Genomic DNA, 20104 nt, shown 5'->3' with positions numbered 1-20104 from the left:
ACTTTATCCATTTTTCCACTTCTTTTTAAGCAGACAATACAGATTTTTGCAGCATGTAAAAAATTTACAGCTACACTCAGAAGAATATTTTACTTTCAGAAGAAATTTGCTTTTTCCTCAGCACATTTTCAATTCTGAGTGATGTCAGGAATATATTCCTGTAAATAAAAGCAAGAACAACTTCTCCTTCCACAGGTACCTAACAAATTAAAAGTGGGGAAAAAAATTACAGGGCACGAACTACATATTAATTGGCTTTACTATGCTGGAGTTACTATTCGTTCTTGACTGGCACTAGCAGTGATGTAAAGATGGGAAAGAGCCTGCTGTCCATCCAGTCTCTTGTTCACTGCCCCAGGAAAGGCACCCTGGCCATTCACACAAGCATAAGGACTAAGTTCTCTGTAGCAGCTCACCTAGTAATTAAAAATCACTTCAATCCAAGGACTTTAAATCTCTTTTCCAGGTAACCAGTCTCCTGCACAAACTTCATTTTTTTCAGAAATAATTTCACAGACATCAGATCCCAAGCATTCTTGAATTATTTATGGACTGGAGGGTAACAAATCTTTTTCATGAATATCTGTAACCTCCAACTAATAAATAATTAACTGTTTGCTCGTTAATGGTATTAAAAATAAAAGCGTTAAATTTCACAACACAAGTAATTTTTTTTAGTTTTTCATTGAACCTCCTTACATATTCCAGAAATGCAAAGTTTTGCTGTATCAAGTTTTAACAATATTGAGAAATTCCAACTAATAACATGACCAATAAAATTTATTAAATATTATATTTACAACTATTTACATATCCCTTCCGTAGATTAATATTAAAATAGACAATATACAATTTAAGAATTTTAATTCAAAGGCATTTTGTTGGAAAAAATAGGCTCTATTTCGAGACCACCATATAAGAGCAAAAGAGTTTTTTCATTTTACACAAAAATATTTTCAGTATAGGAAGTCACAGGTATGGCATTACAACAGTAGACTAATATGAAATATGATTTTGTAAATATTACAGTTGTTTGGGTATCAGTTATTGAAGGAAAGGAGTTAAGAGTCCTGTGAAGCATGCAATACAGTTCAATTCTTTTACAGCTATGGTGATGAAACAAGCAGCTAAATCAAAATGCATGCCATACAAAAAGGAACTGCCAACCAGGAACACACTTCACGTAATAAAAAGTACAACTTTGGTCCAATAAAACATTAGACAAAAACAGTTTTACATTTAAAATATCTATTTTATACAGGTTTGAACATTAATTACAAGACTATTTACATTTGCACAATATGTATAAAATAAATTATTAAAAAATGAAGACAATATTACATCTTTTTCCAAAAAGAAATTTGTACAGTAATTTACAAAACATAATAAGTTTAATTGACTATTTTCCTCCAAATCTTACATTTTCTTCCACAGGCTTTTTCATCATTTTTCTGTGGGAGTTCAACTGTTACTGAAATTTCATAATACAAAGCTTTATAGCAGATTTTAAGTATCATTTGGTTCTGAGTGGATGTTTTAGTTATTAACAGCTTCCAGCGCTGTTAACTCAACAGGTTTTGTCATCTTTTTTCAGCAATAAGCTCTAAAGCTACAGGTAATTTTACACTACAGGTAACAGCATTTACTGGAAATCTGAATTTAAAATTTGCATCCATTTTCTGTGTTTGAACAAGAGTCCGTGCCACACTTCTCTGAAGGAACACCTGAATTATTGAGAAAGGTAGTATTCCACAGAATTAAGTGCTCTGTCTTAAAAGAAAAACACATCTGTGTATCCCTGCACCTCAGTCTCTAGCTGTCCAAGGGGAAGGGTGAGCCAGAAGATGCTAATTGTCATATTGGCGTCAATTCAAAGTCATCATTCACATCAACAAGAGGAACGTAAAACTCCTGAATTTCATAAATGCTGATAGATTTGTATGTAGCAGGATCAAGTTCTTGCAGTTTAAGCTGCCACTCCAGTCTCTGTACCGCATTTAACGCCGCTGCTTCATGCTGCTGCCTCATCAAAAGGCATGTCTATTTTAAAATTGAGGAAAGAAGTTATTTCAATATTTGAAAAAATAATGCAACAAGTTTGAAAACAGGAAATATATCTAAGAGCCCCTCTGGTGATAGTAAGTAACTCCCCCAGTATGTATTTAGAAATTTGCTGATTATTCCATTACACTATATGGCAGCAAAAGTCAGTTTTTTTATACTGCCGGACCTTGTGTTGCCCTTAAAACCTCTACAAAAGCCTATGATACTGCACTCATATCTACTATTTATTAATTTCATCCTCTCAGTGACATTAGTTTTGGTTTTCTTTTTTAAAGTGGAAATACAAAGGAGTATACCTTTAACTTGTCAAACTTATCATCAACGTCCTGCAGCCATGACATAAACTGTCTTGCATTAAATCGATCCCTCACCGATGTTTTGCTGTCATCAGTCTGCAAAAAACCAAAAATTTATTCAAACTCTAAGTTACTTGATGATTCAATCTTAAATATACTTTAAAACACAAAACTTACTCTAGGACGTAAACAATAAACAAATCCACCCGATTAAAAAATGAACTCAAAGTATGAAGGTATTTATGAGCATAAATGCTGACCATCACTTCCACTGCGAGCCAGCTGCTCACTCAAAATGGGTATTTTCAGATTTTCAGATTCCCTGTGCTCTACTTTTGAAATTTAGAGTAGGAGGCTTAAAGATTTATGTCTTAAAGTCTTAACTAATAGAAGTCAGAGCCTTCCACAAAATTACTCTCTCTTTGTTTTCTTTAAAATTCAGTAACAAATTAAATTAATATTCTCTCAGGGAAAAGCAAAAACATGGAAAACTTAAGCAGACTCCAGTGTATTCAATGCAATAATAAAAAATATTTTTACCATCAAAATCCCCAAAAGGAGATTAAAAAAAGTGAGCAGACCTGTCTTATGTTCTGCCTAATGAAAGTTATTTTTAAAATTCCAACTATTTCATAAGAATCTGGAATGTCACATCTGTCCATTGTAAGAAACTAGATACTCTCTATACATAGTCCTAAAGACAGACTATGCTAATTTAACATTTAAATAATAATCACTAAATAGAACAAGCTGCTGTTACTCTTTTAGGGAGAAAAAAAGACACTGCAGGAACTTGCACGCTGTAGCAACTGGAAGAACAGAAACAAAAAAAGGCCAACCAAACCTGCAGAGATTGACATTTCTAGAAAAGAGCTGAGATTTCAGATGTGAATGACAGCTGAAAAGGCTTCTTATAGAAAGAGCCCTCCACAGCACTGATCTTCTAACCTTGAGCTGGAGATATTCAGCTGAACTGTGACCATCTAACACTCTGTCCACCAAAAAATTGGGCATTTTTCCTCCCACTTCTTTGGATTGTTCCTCTGCTTGAGTGCAAAGGACAGTCCTCACAGTCACTGGAAAAGGTGCTGAATGCTATTTCCATTTTTGTTAGTTACAAGAACTGTTCACAAAATACATGAGATTATATTCTCTTACAGATACAGCTGGAACCAACTTTTGGGCGAGAGTCCATAAAAGGTATACAGATCATAATGTACACTGCTTATTCCATGTTTTAATCAGGACTAAATACCAACACCCAACATGTAAATAAGATAGCACATGTAAATAATGTGGAGCTTGAGATGATTTTGGAAAAAAAAAATTTCATCTGGTAGTGTTCAACATTTCACTGTTGGTCATCTGTTCTTTATGGAGCAGTTCTGGTGGCTGCCTTACAGAGAGGAAGAAACTTTACTGTGGGCGGTATCTCCACAAATATTTCCACATTTCACAAACCAACTTCATCATTTCACACACTGCTGCATTCCAATTCCCTGGATTACTGACAGAATATTATATTCTGGTAATTTTTTTGTTCCTGTTTAAGCTGTATTTGTAAGTTTCTGAAACATGTTCTGTTTATGACTGAAATTTGTTTTCATAAAAATCAGCAGAGCAATGTTCTCATTGTATCCATCTCATAATTGCTGGAGGTGAAAGAAAACCAGGCACAGTACAAACCAGAAGACGACATACATACACCCATATCCTCTAGTTATTGTACACCCAAATGAGGCCCAACGTAAGAAACAAGCTATAGTGAGCAAAATATTAATTCCAGGCAAAACAATGACAATTTCAGGATGGGAACAGAATTCTCTTCAAATGCTTCACTTGAGTCAGGCTGGAAAGACTTTTTTGTCTGAAATGCTGGAATACCCATCTTTACCTGAGCATCCAGAGGCACGTTATACACCTCGGCGTCCAGGAGCACAGTACAGGCACTGAAGGGCAGTGTTTGATTTGCCAGAGTTCGCGCTGCTCGGTAATGGACACGCAGAACCTCTTGCTCGTTAGAGACAATAAGCTTTTCCTAATTGAGTAAGATATCAACATATAAATATGCATTTGGTAAATTAAGCACTCAAAAAAAGTCCATTTATTTAAACAGTTCTTTTTAGGGCTTACACTTTTGAACAGTGTGAGAAATGCACTGCTGGGGGCAAGGAGGGGTCATTCTTCTAATCAAATCCAAAATTTCCATTTAATGATAGAAAGAGTGTCCTGTGAACGTCAGAACTGAAAACACCTTCTCCTTATCCTCAGCCCCCACTGAATGTCATGCCCAGACTTTCCACTAGGCAAGTTCTATTTAACAAATGTGGTGAAAGTAGAAAAGTATGAGGAGCAGTGTTAGGATATAGATTTGTGAGTCTTGACTGTGTGAAGATTTTTGTCACATGCTTGTCATGCCAGGCACAATGGCCAAGAAAACTGAAGCAGAAATATAATTTGTGGGGTTTGTTTCTTTTTTCTTAAGCAACATGCAGAAACTCCAGAAATTCACAGATGGATAAAGATTCTTTCCTGAACTGAGACAAGAAAATATAACTCACTTGACTTATAGTTTTATAAAGTGGACTTCATTTGAAAAACAGCCTATTTGAGCCAAATAACTAAAAATATGCAGAATTTTGTAAGACATAAAAGAATGTATGTGTTTACTGCTCTGCAATATAATGGCTCTAATTTTTATCAAAATAAAAGAAGGAGGATTATAGTATTACATTTCCTGTTTTTGGAAAACAGGAAAAGTACTTAGAATCATAGAGTGGTTTGGGTTGGAAGGGACCTTAAAGATCATCCAGTTCCAACCCCCCTCTGTGGAGAAGAGCACTTTCCACTAGACCAAGTTGCTCAGAACCCCATCCAATCTGGCCTTGAACACTTCCAGGGATGGGGTATCCCCAACTTCTCTTGGGCAATCTGTTCCAGCAGCTCACCGCCCTCACAGTAAAAAACTTCCTCCTAATATCTAATTGAAATCTCTCCTCCTTTAGTCTAAAACCATACCCCCTTGTCCTATCACTACCTACCTGTGTTAAAAGTCACTCTCCCTCTTTTATGTAAGCCCCCTTTAAGTACTGGAAGGCTGCTGTAAGGTCTCCCTGGAGCCTTCTCTTTTCCAGGCTGAACAATCCCAACTCTCTCAGCCTTTCCTTATAGGAGAGGTGCTCCATCCCTCTGATTATCTTCTCTACCTGCTCCAACAGGTGAACGTCCTTCTGGTGCTGGGGACCCCAGACCTGGATGCAGTACTCCAGGTGGGGTCTCACAAAGGCAGAGTAGAGGGGGAGAATCACCTCCCTCAGCCTGCTGCCCACATTGTTTTTGGTTACAATTAATCTCCTCAGTCAGAACTTGAACCATGCTTACAATCTTTGTGCTTTGTATTTTATACCTAGCTTTACACTGAAATACTAAATTCAAGTAAAACCCTTCCCTCAACCGTTTTGTTAAGCCACATTGAAATCATCAATTGAAAAACCATCACATAGGGTCTTGATGAGGCAGCTGCTTGTGTAACTGTGTGGAAATAATTAAGATACATGCTATACCAGAAAGGGATCCTGCCTGTGTCCACAAGCAATCTGGCTCACAATACTGACATCTAAACCTAGGTTGCCAAGGAAAAGGTTTGGGCAGCCTAAAAATAATGAATACTCCTAAACCAGGAGTATCTTCTCTATTTCTGTGTTCAAATTTCATGATGCCTACAGATGTAGTTCTAATATAATTTTCAGCAGTTTCTGCCAGCAGAATATTGCAAAAAATGTTTCAGTGTTAAGAGCCACATGTGTCTTCTCTCAATACAGAATTTACTATTTCTTAAATTCTTTTAACTCCATCAATTTGGTTCTGAAATCTACAACCATTATGAGCTTTCAAAACTACAGACTGAAGCTTTCTTCCCATTGCCTCTGGGATAAATCTGGGTCAGAACTTAGAGCAATTGACAGGAAAAAGCTGCTATCTTACTGACTTCACTGTTCTGCTAACAGTTGACAAAAAACCCCCCCCCCCCCCCCCCGCCAAAATTAAAAGTTTCTCCAATTCATAAATTTGGATAGAAAGCAGATTACTTCCAAAACATTGTAAACTGAGAAAAATGTAGTCTGTCCACTGAAAAAGAAGAAAACCCAAAGCTTAAATTTGGGAAATAAAAAAATTAGTCTTACCCTTTCAATACTGTGCTGTAAACGCAGTTTCATCCTTACAACCTCCTGTTGTTTAAATAGTTCCTTAAGTGGCTCTGACAGTGATGGAGGTGGTGTAATCTGTGGAAAAAAATTTATAAATAGTACAGTGAATATGTATTTAACATGTTTAGTATTGCCTGTATGACCTATTAAAAAAAACCAAGAAACCATAAGCAAGGTATTTTTTAGGGAAAATACGAGTTTTTAACTTTCCACTAATTACGTGACTTTGATGTATTTGCAATGAAAGATTTTAAGAATTCTTTACCATGAAAATTAATAAACCCCAGTGAAACAGCATTTCAAGCTGTTTAGTACTTTTAACTAGTCACTGTCAGCATTCCATAGCTGTTTTTTAAAAGGGCTATAAAGTAGAATATAGTAAAAATACAACTTGCTTTTAGTTCTAAAGACTCTTTAAAGCACAGCTGTTCATTTTGAGAAGATAAAAACTGCCTAGCAAAATGCAAGAGCAAAGTAAGAAAATGAAAAGTACTGTTAAAAAAAATAAACCACTTGATATATCCATACAGTGGCAACAGCATTTTATACTGCACAAAAGACAACCCTATTTACTACCACTGATACTCTGAAACCACAGTTGAAATACATACCTACAGGTATTATACTCTACCTTGTACCTAACACAAACATGTAAACATAAATAGTTCTCTGCAATAACACAGATCTTGCAACTATGAAGAAGTAATAAATCCATTATGGAAATACAGACACACTTCATTACTAGTATCAGTCTTGTACCTATACACTCCAGTAACAAAGTGATTTACCAAAAATGATTCAATTATTATTATACTGGAATATTATTTCAGGACATTTCCCCTCCATGCTGGAAGTTAGCCAATGTCTTTGGAATTAAAGAAAATACAGAATAAGTAATTGCTGTTCATTCCTCAAGTTATTATTTGTTATGACATTCAACTCCTTCACAAGTGTATGCAGGATATACTTCTCTCAATGAAAATGGTTTGGCTCTCGAACCAGTAACATTTATGGCACATGCCATTTTTTATAAGTCATCAGTATTAAAAACAAATATACACCAAAAAAACCCCAACAAACCAAACCAAAAACACACCAACAAACCACAAACACATACTGGAATGATCTGTCTCAATCATAATGGGTATCAGCATGTTTTAGCTTAGCATCCATACCATTTGAACAATTTCACAGAATCAGAATCACAGAAAGGCCTGTGTTGGAAGGGACCTTAAAGATCATCTACTTCCAACGCCCCTTCCACTAGACCAGGTTGCTCAGAGCCCCATCCAACCAGGCCTTGACACTTCCAGTGATGGGGCATCCCCAGCTTCTCTTGGCAACCTTTTCCAGTATCTCATCACCCTCACAGTGAAGTATTTTTCCCTAATATCTAATCTAAACCTGGCCTCTTTCAATTTGAACCCATTCACCCTTGTCCTGTCACTACATTTCAAATGTTATTCCCTTAAATTTATGGACTGTTTTATTTCGCAACAGAAATAAGAATCAACACTGTAAAAACCACATGGAAAGGACTTGATCGTCTAGACAACAAACTTGTGTGGACTTTTATTTAAATGTGTAGGAGAACTCTGTTTCTGCACAGCCACAGATTTTGTTCAGCCCTGAACACAGATTATGTTCAGACCCATGCGGCAGCAACAGGTCTCTGTAACCAGGGATCACTACTGCTGCTGGATACATCCATAAACTTCATACGCTTCACTCCAGCCCAGCCCAAGACCGTTTGCCAAAACCTACAGCTAAATACAGGGCTGAGTTTGGTTACAGTCATTTATGGAATGATCAATTTTTTCCTCTCTTCTTGGAAACTCGGAAGGAGTGAGCCTTGGACCCTTAGAGCCCAAAACACAGAATTTGGGTAGTCTCACACCACCTGCTGGAAATCCCAATTTGTGAACCAGCACGAGATTTGGACAAAGGAAATCGGTTTCTCTGAGACCAAAAAGTCCAAGTTAAAGGTTTCAAGGCAAGAACAGTCAGAAGAGCCTCTTGGGCCTTCTAGCTGGACTTTGAAGAACAGAGCATGAAACTGCACTACACAAGGAAAAGATGCCCTCAGTTTTTAGTATAAACAAAGTTATCAAACTATTTTCTTAAGGGCCCAGGCTCCACACAGAAGAGAGGGAAACTGCTTCAGAGCATTCTCTGTTCCCGTTCTGAGAAACGACCCATAAGAGCCAGACAGAACCGGCCTTTTGCCTCTGCTCCCCTGCACTAGCCATTGGAACAGATTTGATTACCAACAGCTAAGGTTCAAGACATATTCTCACCTCACATGAAAATCAATTAACAAAGTTTCTTGCATGCCTTGCATCCCTCAAACCAACTACAACAAGAACACCAACTCTTCACTGTATAAATTCACTTGTGCCCACTACAAACCTCCTCTCATCTATGTCATCCAAATAACTGGCCTGCTCTATTGCTGTATTTAATGCATTTAGGAAACAAATTTCTGCTAATATTCCTAAAATTAGGTGTTACCACTGAAGTTTCTACAGTAACGCAAGAGAGACTGGACAGAATCCCTTTTACTAGAAACATATCTGTTAGATAGCCATCGAAGACTGGCAATGAATCCTGGGATCTCCTCTCAGGAGACAGTACATTTATGACCGAACCCCGCAGAATATACCAATGGAGCAATCTGAAAGGCAACATAGCCAAGTACAATTCAAATTCACTGTTACAAGATTCAGGTTTGCTTCCTTCTATTTTGAACTGACCTGGTATCTCTTGCCTTATGTTTTCTATTTGCATTGGTGAGAGGGAAACCACAATCCATATGTGAATACCCTTACAGCCATAAGTGATACCGGTTATAAATTACAATATATAAACAAGGCTGTGGAAATAAAATTTTAGCATGCCATCTCCTGGTTCCCAGCTACAGGATGTTTGAAGTTCATCAGATAAACTACAATGCATCATTAAATTTCCAATGCAGAGAACAGTATGTTACACAAACTATTCCGAGTCTCAGAGTGTCAGAGCTATATATATTATTTTCTCAGAGATTTCCACACAAGGGATATGTAAAACACCAGAATATCTACTTTCTCATATCCTATGTAAATTGATGAGGCAAAAATTTAGTTAACAGATAATTAAAGAATCAAAGGAAAAAACTGTAAAACAAACTCAACAAAAAGGTAATTTTACAGTTACTTATTAAATTCTGCATTATAGGTGTAACACCATGTATATGATACTAGTATTTCACCATTGTAGAGAGACTAGGCATGGTCCTTATTTTCACACTGCTGGACAATGCGTAAAATAAACAAAGAGCCATTTCTGAGCATGAAGTGATCTCTGGTGTAGCAATACTCCCTTTTATGACATTTGTAATAGGAACTATTATGATTGTGATTTTTAATGGTGACAAAATAAAATTATTGAACTGTATACAAAAGTGAGCTCTGCAGAGAAGTTAAATCTGAACTTCTAATAATTTTGTAAAGAGTATCTTTTTCTGGAAAGAAACATGAGAAATCTTATCAAAATTGTACATTTACACAAGTGACAGGAAGTAAACAAAGCATTTAGTTGCATTGTAGATGATTTTTCAGACAAACAAAACTGAATGCTTAGAATATCTTCTTTAGATTAAAACTCATGCTGTTTTCTTACACTTTAATCCTAACAAAAATAAACATCAATTTCCTAATAATTTACTTTGACTTCTAAGAATTTATTTTCTTCCTTTTTCCTTCTAACAGCCTGGAATAAAAATCTCCACCTGTTCTCTCTACAACGGTAGAAGATTAACAGGACCATCAAAGCATATACAAAAGGAGTAACAGTTTAAAACATCATTATCATCAGAACATGAGCACACAGGGAAGGAAACCAGAAATCTAAATAAAAAAATCAGTAGTAGTAATCCTTCAATTACATATTCACATTTTTATCAACCCTTTTTAAAGAGGGATTTCTTTTCAATGAGTAATTGAAAACCATTGAGAATGGGGAGCACACATCCATCTCTATTTTCTGAACCTGTTACCCAAGAGTTTGCAATCCACCACCTAAATTTATTTTCAATAAGTGCAGAGTCCCTATTACAAACAGCAAGAGAGACAGGAAGTATAAGGCACTGCTTTAATATCAAGTCAATAACTCTCCCCTCCTTATAGCGTCTACACGAATTGCCATTTATGACAGGGAAATGAATTCTATCGCTCAGGTGGAAAATGGGCCAGGGAAAAATATGTGCCATGCTTCTCTACTTTCCACTTATCCCAAATAAAGCACTGAAGTGTGATGCCAAAGCAGAAAGCTGTAGCTTGGAAACAGTATGTACTTGACTAGCAGCTGCTATAAAAAAAAAATAGAATCTCTGCCTCCAGTGTTAAAGATGTTATAGAAGCTGCAACATCTACTGAGAAAGATTTGTAGACTTGGGGAGACTGATAGCCTGGTACATTGTGGCAAAGCTTACTATACACCCTGGTTCACTCACAGACCAACTAAAACAGCTCCAAATGAAACAGCTTTGAATAATTAGTTTTAACCAAATTTTTGACAGCAGAAATTCAGAGAAGCTCTCAATATCTGATTTCACTTCTGAAAGGACAGGCTTTATATTAGTATATACTTTGAAATATAGTCTTTGTGCCTGTCTTATAATGACTGTGAAATCACTGTTGATATTTCCACTTTACAAGGTTTTTAAATATGACCTTATTAGTCAATATTAATTTGGCATATGTCAACTTACTGTTTTCAGCAGAATATTCAGAAGCAAGTCAGGAAGAACATGAAAGTTACAAAAATAAAACTGAAACATGCCTTTCACTGTAGTGTATATTTAAAAACCATGTTACGTACAGTTGGGATGCATATCTTGCTCAAGGGATTGCCATCCAGTAGGTATGAGCCATTGAAGGTCACATATTCATCGTAATATTGAGGTGCCTGAGGAATAACACTGCACAGTAATTTACGTTTCTCTTCTATTTTCTTCCTTATGTGCAAGTATTCAAAATAAGGGTTTGCTCTGTCAGAACTGTATGGTTGAATCTCTTCAAGTTTCAAAGAATCAACAATAGCTGCCAGAGACTGCTGGGTTTTCTCCTTGGCCTGCAGTAAAGAAGGGTTTGCTTGCACAGGCTGAGGCACACGTGACACTTTTCTTTTTCGTGGATGATGTACCTGAGCATCATCCTCTTCAGTTAGTCTAATCCTTGCTTTCATAGATACTAATGATTCTGACTCTTTTTCTGATGTTTGTGTGCAGCCAAGAGAATTCTGCTTGCCCTGGTTAGCGAGCAAATTTGCTCTGTTCCTCGTGATTCTTTGAGGTACTTCCTGCTGTTCCACCTTCTGATCCTCAGCAATTTCTTCTTCTACTTTAACTATTTGGCTATATTTATGCACCTCTTCCTGTGTAATCTGTTGTGAACTATTTTCCAAATTAGATAAAGAGGAGTACTGTGGTGGATCATCTGCCAACACATTTTCTCTGTCTGCAGTGCAGGGGTTTTTATTAGCTGATTCATTCGTAATTCCCTTTGACATTCCTGAACTTAGTTCACAAAGATCAGCATTGGCTTTACTATCAACAATATGTGTGGAGACCAACTTTTCTTGCTGGTCTTTTTCATTGCTAATATCTGAATTATCTGCTGTGTTACTATCCACTTCACTCAGAGCGTTCTTACAAACAACTTTACTGAATGTGTATGAATTCACATTTAATTGTGAACTGCTATCACTTTCAGGAATACCTTTCTCTAAGGATACCACTGGTAAATCATTCACCCTTTCATAGGTCTGTGAAACATCCTTTGCAGAGCTCTCAGAATATAGAGCAATGGGTGTGTCAGTCTTCTTAATGTTTGAAGGGAAGAAAGCACTTTCCAGCTCTCTGGTACTCGTAGCATCTGTATCCAAAGCAGAAGTTGTAGTTTGAACTAGATTTTGTTGTTGTACAAATGATGAATCTTGACTGCTAATGCCTGGTAAAATGTGTTTAGACACAACTGGAAGTGGTTGGATAGGTAAAGAACAAGGTGACTGTGAAGGCAAAAATGATGCAGATTCTTGAGAACTGGAACTTCCCTTAATTTCAGCATGCTGAGGCAAAAGTTCAGATACCTGTTGCTCTTTTAACGTCCTGCTTTCAGAATTATGCATTGCTATAACACTGGTAGTATCTTGCTCTGACACACCACAACCTGAGCCATTAAACTCATTGTTTAATGAATTAAGTCTGTCAAAAGGCACATCCCATGGTTTGTTTTGCTGAGTTACACCACTGTGACTACACGGTTCTAAATGCATGTTAGACTCTTCTGAAGGGCTCATCTGAGCAGTATTTTTAATGGTACTTGTACCCGTCATTACTTGCTTGTTGCTAACAACTCCATCTGGAGATGATGTAAAGTTTGACTGCAGAACAGTCATACTGCTTTGAAAGTCTCTTTCGAGCATGCCACATGGTAGTTCTGGTTTAGGAGAAGTGCTAGCGCAAGTCCGGACTGATGGCAGAGTGTTCTGGTTTTCTTCTGACATTTGAGGCTGCTTGCTGTGTTCAGAAACAGCAGCAGGCATGCTGCATCTTCGAACCTCTATAACAGGTCTACACTCATTTAAAACCAATTTAACATCTTCAACAGACGCTGATCTAATGTACATTGGTGGAAGCCTGTTTGAGAAAGGTGGCTTAATGCGATCTGGCAACTCAGCAAGACCATCGGTCTCTTTCTCAAGAAGAGCTGGTGATTTGGCACTTGCCAAAAATGGTGATTGTGAAAAAGACATTTGGGAATCAGAACCTTCTAGCATGAAGTCTGAATCATATTCGATTACAGGCCTTGGAGTAGTTACTGTGGTATGGCAAGAATCCTCAGAGCTTGCAACAGACAAGACAGACACTGACCTGGAGCTCAGACCCATCTTTTCACTATCTGATTTGGGGGACCTATTTAAATTATCTAAAGTCAATGAAGGCTTTATAACACTAACACTTCTGGTATCTACTGATTGAGATCTAGTACTTGTAGCATCTTTTAGCTGTTTTTCCTTCATACAAACATCTGGCAACTCTGAACTTTTTGAACGAATCAGTTCTTTGCTTTTTACTTCAGCTAATGAGTGTTTTGGTTTTTCCTTCATTTTGTTAAGTTCTGAACAAGTGCGGTTTCTTAAACGTTCCTTCTCTTTCTGTTTTATTTTTTCTTTATGTTTTCTATGCCACTGTTCTATTTCCAGATCTTTAAGGCTCAGCATTCTTTCAAAACTAGTTTGCATTAAATCATCATTGACTAATCTTTTTTCTTTAGGTCGAGCATCCTTTGGTGCAGGAGCTGGTTTAGGCTTAAGTTTCTCATGTTCAAGTTTTAGTTTAAGTAAACTACTTTGATGCAGTTTATCTTTATGCTTGTCTCTCTCTTTGTATCGGTCTATGTCTTTATCTTTTTTATCTTTCTCTCTACCATCTGGAGTTTTCAACAAATCATCTTTTGGTTTTTCTTTCAAAGATGACAGTTTGTCATGCACTGTTTTATTACTTTCTGTAATACTGCATCTCCTTTCCTCTTGCAAGTGCTTTGAGTTTGTTGATGATGAGATCTCCTTGTCTTTGGATTTGTCTTTCTTTTCAAATTCCTTTTCTTTAGTTCTGTTTTTTTCTAATTTAGTATATTCGGATTCTTTTTCAGACTGCTTGACTTTTCTTTCAGTACAGTGTTTTTCTTTGCTTTCAGCCCAATGTCTGTCTTTATCGGCCTTTTCTTTGTCATGTTTCTTATCAGTTTTTTCTTTATTTTTTTCTTTGTCATCAAGTTTCTTAAGAGTACCCACGCTTTTTACTTTATCATTTTCCTTATGGCATCTTTCGGCTTGCTGAAAACTGGACTTCTCCTTTACTTTCTCTGTACTTTCATTTACTTCTGCTTTTTCTTTCTCCATCTTGTATTCGTGCTTTAGCTTTTTCTCTTTTTCTCCATGTTTTCTTTCTATCTTTTCAACGTCTTTTTCTTTGGCTGAGGTTCGCTTCTCAGTCTTTTCTTTATTTTCCTTTAAATTCTTTTCCTGCTTCTCAGTATCTGTTTCTATTGAATGCATGCTGCCTGCCTCATCTTTAAAACCAAAACAGAACAATTCCATTTCTTTATCTACAAGCATAATTTCTTTCTCTTCCTTTGTATCTTTTATTTTTCCATCCTTGAGAAACTTCTCATTTTCCTTTTTGTTTTTTTCTCTCTCCTCTTTAGTATTTCTTTCTTTCTGGAACTGTCTCTCCTTAACTATCTTATCTTCTTTTGCCATAGCCTTTTCCAGCTTTGATTTTCTGTCTGAAGAAAGAGATTCATGTTCTGTATTTAACAATGTATCCTCATTTTCATCACTTTTGAAAAAGTTCTCTTTCCAAAATTCTCGGTCAAACTCAATACTTCTTTGAACTTCTTTAACATTATCTTTATGCTTATGTTTTTCCTTCTCCCCATCCTGTTCCTTTTTGTGCTTTTCCTTTTCTCTTTCTTTGTGCTTTAATTTATGCTTTTTAAGTGTTTTACCTTCCTTGTCAATCTTTCTCAAAGTATACTCTGAATTCTCAAATGTTGAGCTATTATCTTCCTCTTTAATTTTAGGACTAGATTTTTCACCAAATTCCAAGTGAACATCTTTTTGATGATGCTTGCTTTTTTCTTTGTGCTTGCTGGATTTGCCACTAGAGCTTTCTACTAAATAATCAGAATCAGTGTTGTGATCATACCGAACTAATTCGGACTGCAACGTTATTTCAGAACCTCCTGGTGATAAGCAAGTTTTGGTGTTTTCTTGCTTTAGTGGTGTTGATTGCTTTTCACTTAATCCACAGGGATGCTTTGGAGATTTTCCGGCAGTGATATGAAATAGATGTAAAGAAGAATCTTCTTTTGAAGTGAAAGACTTCTTAAAGGTTTCTTCCTCTCTAGCTTTATCTAAAGAATCTAACCCAGAAGGAGCTATATTTGTTACTCTAGCATTTTCTTTTTCTTGCTTTACTTCTTGATTCTCTTTATTTTTGCTCTGATTTTTTACTTTCCTTTTAACCTTGCCTTTTTGCTTGTGTTCGTTTGTAACTACATATTCTTTCTTCACTCTGACATCAGAATTTGATGTCTCTGAAACAGAGCAAGGAGAGACTATCTTCTTGTCCTGAAGTATTTCTTCATCTGAGCTTTCAGAACTGGAATACAGAACTCTTGATGGTTTCTGCTTTTTGTTTTTAAATGACTTTGAGAACACAACTTTTTCTTGTTTCACAAATAAGCTGGTCTTTTCAGCCTCAGCCTCATCCTCTTTCCGTAGATCTTTTCTAAGAACATGTTTGTCATCTATCATTTTTTTCATTTCATCTTCATCATCATCTTTAAACTCATATTCATCAAGGGCAGATGGAAGTGGTGCCTTACTAGGGACCACTTGTTTGCTGTTGTTGGCTGCAGGGTCCTTTTCTGCTTCTGAATCAACATTCCCATCTACACTGGAGGGATTTACAGATGGTGCTTCTTCAGAATCTAGGGTAAGAAAACCAAAAATTAGTTGAAAACTGATGGGACAGTCTTCACACTTCAGAACAAAACAGTTCAGCAGGCATACTTCTATAGAAATGAAGAAAGGAAAAAAACTACTTTAAACACACAATAAACCTTTGCACTAGAATTAAGCTTTTTAAGAGGAAATGAAACCAAAGTTTTACAGCTCTCACTCAGGCATGTAAAATACTAATTAGCATTTATATCCCAATCTAGTAAAAGCAGTGCACTTTAAATTTTGGAAACCTCACCTATTGTGAGGTTTATTATATTTATTTATTATTACATTTATAATATTATTTATCATCATTATACATTCCTGCATAGCCTTTTTCTCAAGGACATCTTACTATGACAACTCATTCCTCTGGGAATTCAACTCTTATGGTCTGTAACAACCAAACTATGTTCCTCCACATGAACTATTTAGTCATGTTTCAACAGCAGATGAGCTTTTATTCTTATAAGACAAACACCTGCTCATGTAAAAAAATTCCCTCATAAATCTTTATTCACCTGATACAGACAGTCTAAAGCAGACTGTACTGTAATTCATGCAACTGGTCTCTGCTATGCACTCGAACAAGTATGTCTTGGGCTTGAAAGTCCAAAATGTAAGACTCTTAACTGCTCCTAAAATTAGGCTTTAAGAAACAGATGGAGCATTATCACAACCTGTTCACATGAAAATCTAGAACTCAAAAAACCTTAGGAAGTATTTCTGGATGTATTGTTCCCTCTAAATAATGTTCCAAGCCAAGCCTCTTTGGCTGAATCTATCAGTTTGCTTTTTAAAAAGAACTGAGTATTGTCATATTCAATACCAGGGAATAGAGATTTGACATACTGACTAAAAAGTAACAGAAGAATTTGAAATTATAGTGTAAGGAAAGCAATGCAGCAGTTTTGATACATTAGAAATTTTAATGAGGAAAATAAAAATGTTCTGCTGCAAGTTCCTCCCTCATTTTCAGCAGGACCCTCTGTGAAACAACTGCCAGTACACCATGTTTAAGACTTGTACCTTGCCAGCAAGCTTCTCAGGTACTTTGCATTCAACCACATCATATCAACAAAATAGATCCCAGAAGTCCCTACTATCTTCTATACTGTCTGTATCACCCAGAACATATTACTAGCTCTGTGCTAATAGCTTTTTATACATTCCCCCCCTTACCCATGTGTTCATGACATCATCTTCCTGCCTTAACTCTAACCACTCCTTGTAGCTTGTCCTTCACCCTTCTCCTATAAGGCAGTTGCTTCTTCTGTCTTCCACACCCCCATTTGCTTTGCTCTTAACAAACTTGCCTCATTCCAAACACATCAGAGAACTTACTTCTTAATGACCAAAGGTAATGCAATGGAAGCACAGGAGATGGATCACCTATTCTCTAACCCTGACTCCTTGAGAAACTGCAGAGAACATTCCACTCTCCTTAGCAACCAGTCCATGGAAACTAAGCAATACCCTGCACAGACAGACTGTTGAGGAATTAATTGCTAAATAGTAGCAAGTTTGTATTATACACATGTAAAAATATTTTCCTTAAGATCACTAATTTCACTAAGCTGACGTAGATTCTGTGGACCAATGCCATAAATGCCCCTTAAAACCAAAGGACCATGCACTGTATTTCAGGTTAATCCTCTAATGGCAAAAGAGTTAATATTACATTAAAACAAAGGGCAATATGACTTTTTTTTTTTCTGAAGTATAATGAAACTTTGAAGAGAAAATATTCCTAGGGGGTTGTTTTGTTCTTTTTTCTTCTTCTTTTAATTTGATTGTTTGGGTTTTATTTATTTATTTGTCCAGGAAAGAGAAACCAACTTTTACAATCACGTGACATGATGTTCTTCCTCATGTACTTTTCACAGATCACAGAATGGTTGTGGTTGAAAGGCACCTCTGGACATCACTTCATTCAACCCCTGTCTCTCAAGCAAGGCCATCCAGAGCCAGTTTCCCAGAACCATGTCCAAGACACTTTTTAGTATCTCTAAGGACAGAGACTCTGCAGCCTCCCTCGACAACCTGTGCCAGTGCTCGGTCATCCTCACAGTAAAAAAAGTGTTTTCTGATGTTGAGAGGGAACCTCCTGTATTTCAAGTTGTGCCCATTGCCTCTGGTCCCATCACTGGGCACCACTGAAAAGAGTCTGGCACTGTCCTCTTTGCACCCTCCCCTCAGGTAATTGTACACATCAGTAAAGATCCCCCTAAGCCTTCTCTTCTCCAGGCTGAATGGTCTCTGCTCTCTCAACCTTTCCTTATAGGAAAGATGGTCCGGTCTTTTCATCATCTTCCTGCCTCTCCATTGGACTCTCCTCAGCATGTCCAATGTCTCTCTCATAACAACTGGACCCATCATTCCAGCTGTGGCCTCATCAGTGCTGAGCAGAGGGGAAGGATCACCTCCCTCAACCTGCTGGCAACACTCCTAATGCAGCCCAGGATACCATGGCCTTCTTTGTAGCAAGGGCACATAAGTCATTCACCATCAACCTGGTGTCCACTGGGACTCCCAGGGCCTTTTCTGCTAAGCTGCTTCCTCACATGGTCAGATCCCAGCCTGCACTGGTGCCCAGGGGTTGTTCCTCTCCAGGTGCAGGACTTCACATTTCCTCTGGTTGAACTACATCAGATTCCCATCATCCCATTTCTCCAGCACGTTGAGGTTCCTCTGGATGGCAGCACAGCCCTCTGGTGCATCAGCCACTCCTCCTCAGTTTTGTTTCATCAGAAAATTTCCTGATGGTACACTCTACCCCAAACATTAATGAAGATGTTAAACAGGACTGGACCCAGTATTGACCCCTGCGGTACATGACCAGTTACTTGCCTTCAACTAAACTTTGTGCCACTCATCATCACCCTCTGGGCCTCAATATTCAGTCAGTTTTCAATCCACCTCATTTCTTTTACCTATAAAAATCTGAAATCCTGAAGATTCTGTGAAAGCAAAATGGAAAAGTTCCTGCCTAGCACTCAAGCAAGTTACTCATGGTCAAGAATCTTTTGCTTCCGAGTTGTTTTTGTGCCCTAAGAGGTGTTATATACTCCTTAACCCACAGAAGAATATAGGAGGGGCCAAGAATTACTGCCTCCACGTAAGGAAGTTGCCTTCACAAACCAGTGGTTCTCCCACTTGCAGGGACTTTTCTTCACTAAGTGTACCTAAGTTATACGTATGCGAGACACTAACTCCTCATTCATCTACTAAAGGTGGAAAATAAGGGACTTTGGGGATATTTTCCCCCAAGACCACCTCTCAGAAAACACTTTGTACCATAACAAATATGGTATTTTCCTCTGTATCTTTCTCTGGTAGAATCACCATTCTGAGATAGAGTTGATTTGGAGAGTGGGAAGGGCTTATTAAAGACAGAGAGAAAAGTAAAAAAAAGCCAGAATAAACAATTCAGATGATTCAACTGAAAAATGAAAAGCTACCTCTAAAAATAGAAGTGGAAAACAACCTTAGCAATAGTAATTGCTATCTGCAGCAAGTCTTAATAGCTAACACTACGCAAAAGATAAAACCACATAACTTCAGGTGAAATGATACACTTGGAAGTATGCAGGTAAATAGCTGCTTTTACCTGAGCAACTGTCCTCATCATCAGAGATGGGCACCTCCCTTTTCAACAGCATTTCCAACTCTTCCGTTTCGGCCACATCAACAGGTCTCTCTCCGTGTTTATTGGCTTGAAATGGATTTCCACCATGTCGAAGCAACAGCTTCACAATCTGCAGCATTAAATAAATTAACTTTTAGGTTTTCCATGTGTTACTTGACCAGCATAAAAATCTTCTGTTGCACACAAAATGTGGGTAACATGATACACAATCCTAACTCCTATCTACGAAACTGAGACTGGGAAGCAAGACTTCAGCAACTAGAATGCCAAGTCCAGGTATACACAGTCTGCTCATTAAAAGAAGTAAAGGGGAAGACTTCTGTTACACAGACACA

The 20104-nt window shown here is 37.3% G+C and overlaps 1 protein-coding gene across 3 annotated transcripts in view; it reads right to left on the bottom strand.

Moving 5' to 3' along the window:
- Positions 1-762: 762 nt before the first annotated feature.
- Positions 763-20104, bottom strand: part of ANKRD12 (ankyrin repeat domain 12) — a 58404-nt gene continuing 39062 nt past the window's right edge. For 2 of the 3 annotated variants that reach the window (XM_027676477.1, XM_027676487.1), the window contains 6 exons: positions 19731-19878; positions 11429-16107; positions 6545-6643; positions 4255-4398; positions 2361-2456; positions 763-2040 (listed from right to left, as the gene is read on the bottom strand). In XM_027676477.1, the coding sequence (XP_027532278.1) occupies positions 1855-2040; positions 2361-2456; positions 4255-4398; positions 6545-6643; positions 11429-16107; positions 19731-19878 (5352 nt within the window). In that variant the 3' untranslated portion in view covers positions 763-1854. Of the gene's footprint in view, positions 2041-2360; positions 2457-4254; positions 4399-6544; positions 6644-11428; positions 16108-17302; positions 17628-19730; positions 19879-20104 lie in introns of those variants that run through there. The other variant, XM_027676498.1, reaches the window with a different exon arrangement.

Source organism: Neopelma chrysocephalum, unplaced genomic scaffold, assembly GCF_003984885.1.
Source record: "Neopelma chrysocephalum unplaced genomic scaffold, ASM398488v2 Primary Assembly neopelma1_22, whole genome shotgun sequence".
Lineage (NCBI taxonomy): Eukaryota > Metazoa > Chordata > Aves > Passeriformes > Pipridae > Neopelma > Neopelma chrysocephalum.
This window is presented reverse-complemented; position numbering and strand designations above follow the sequence as displayed.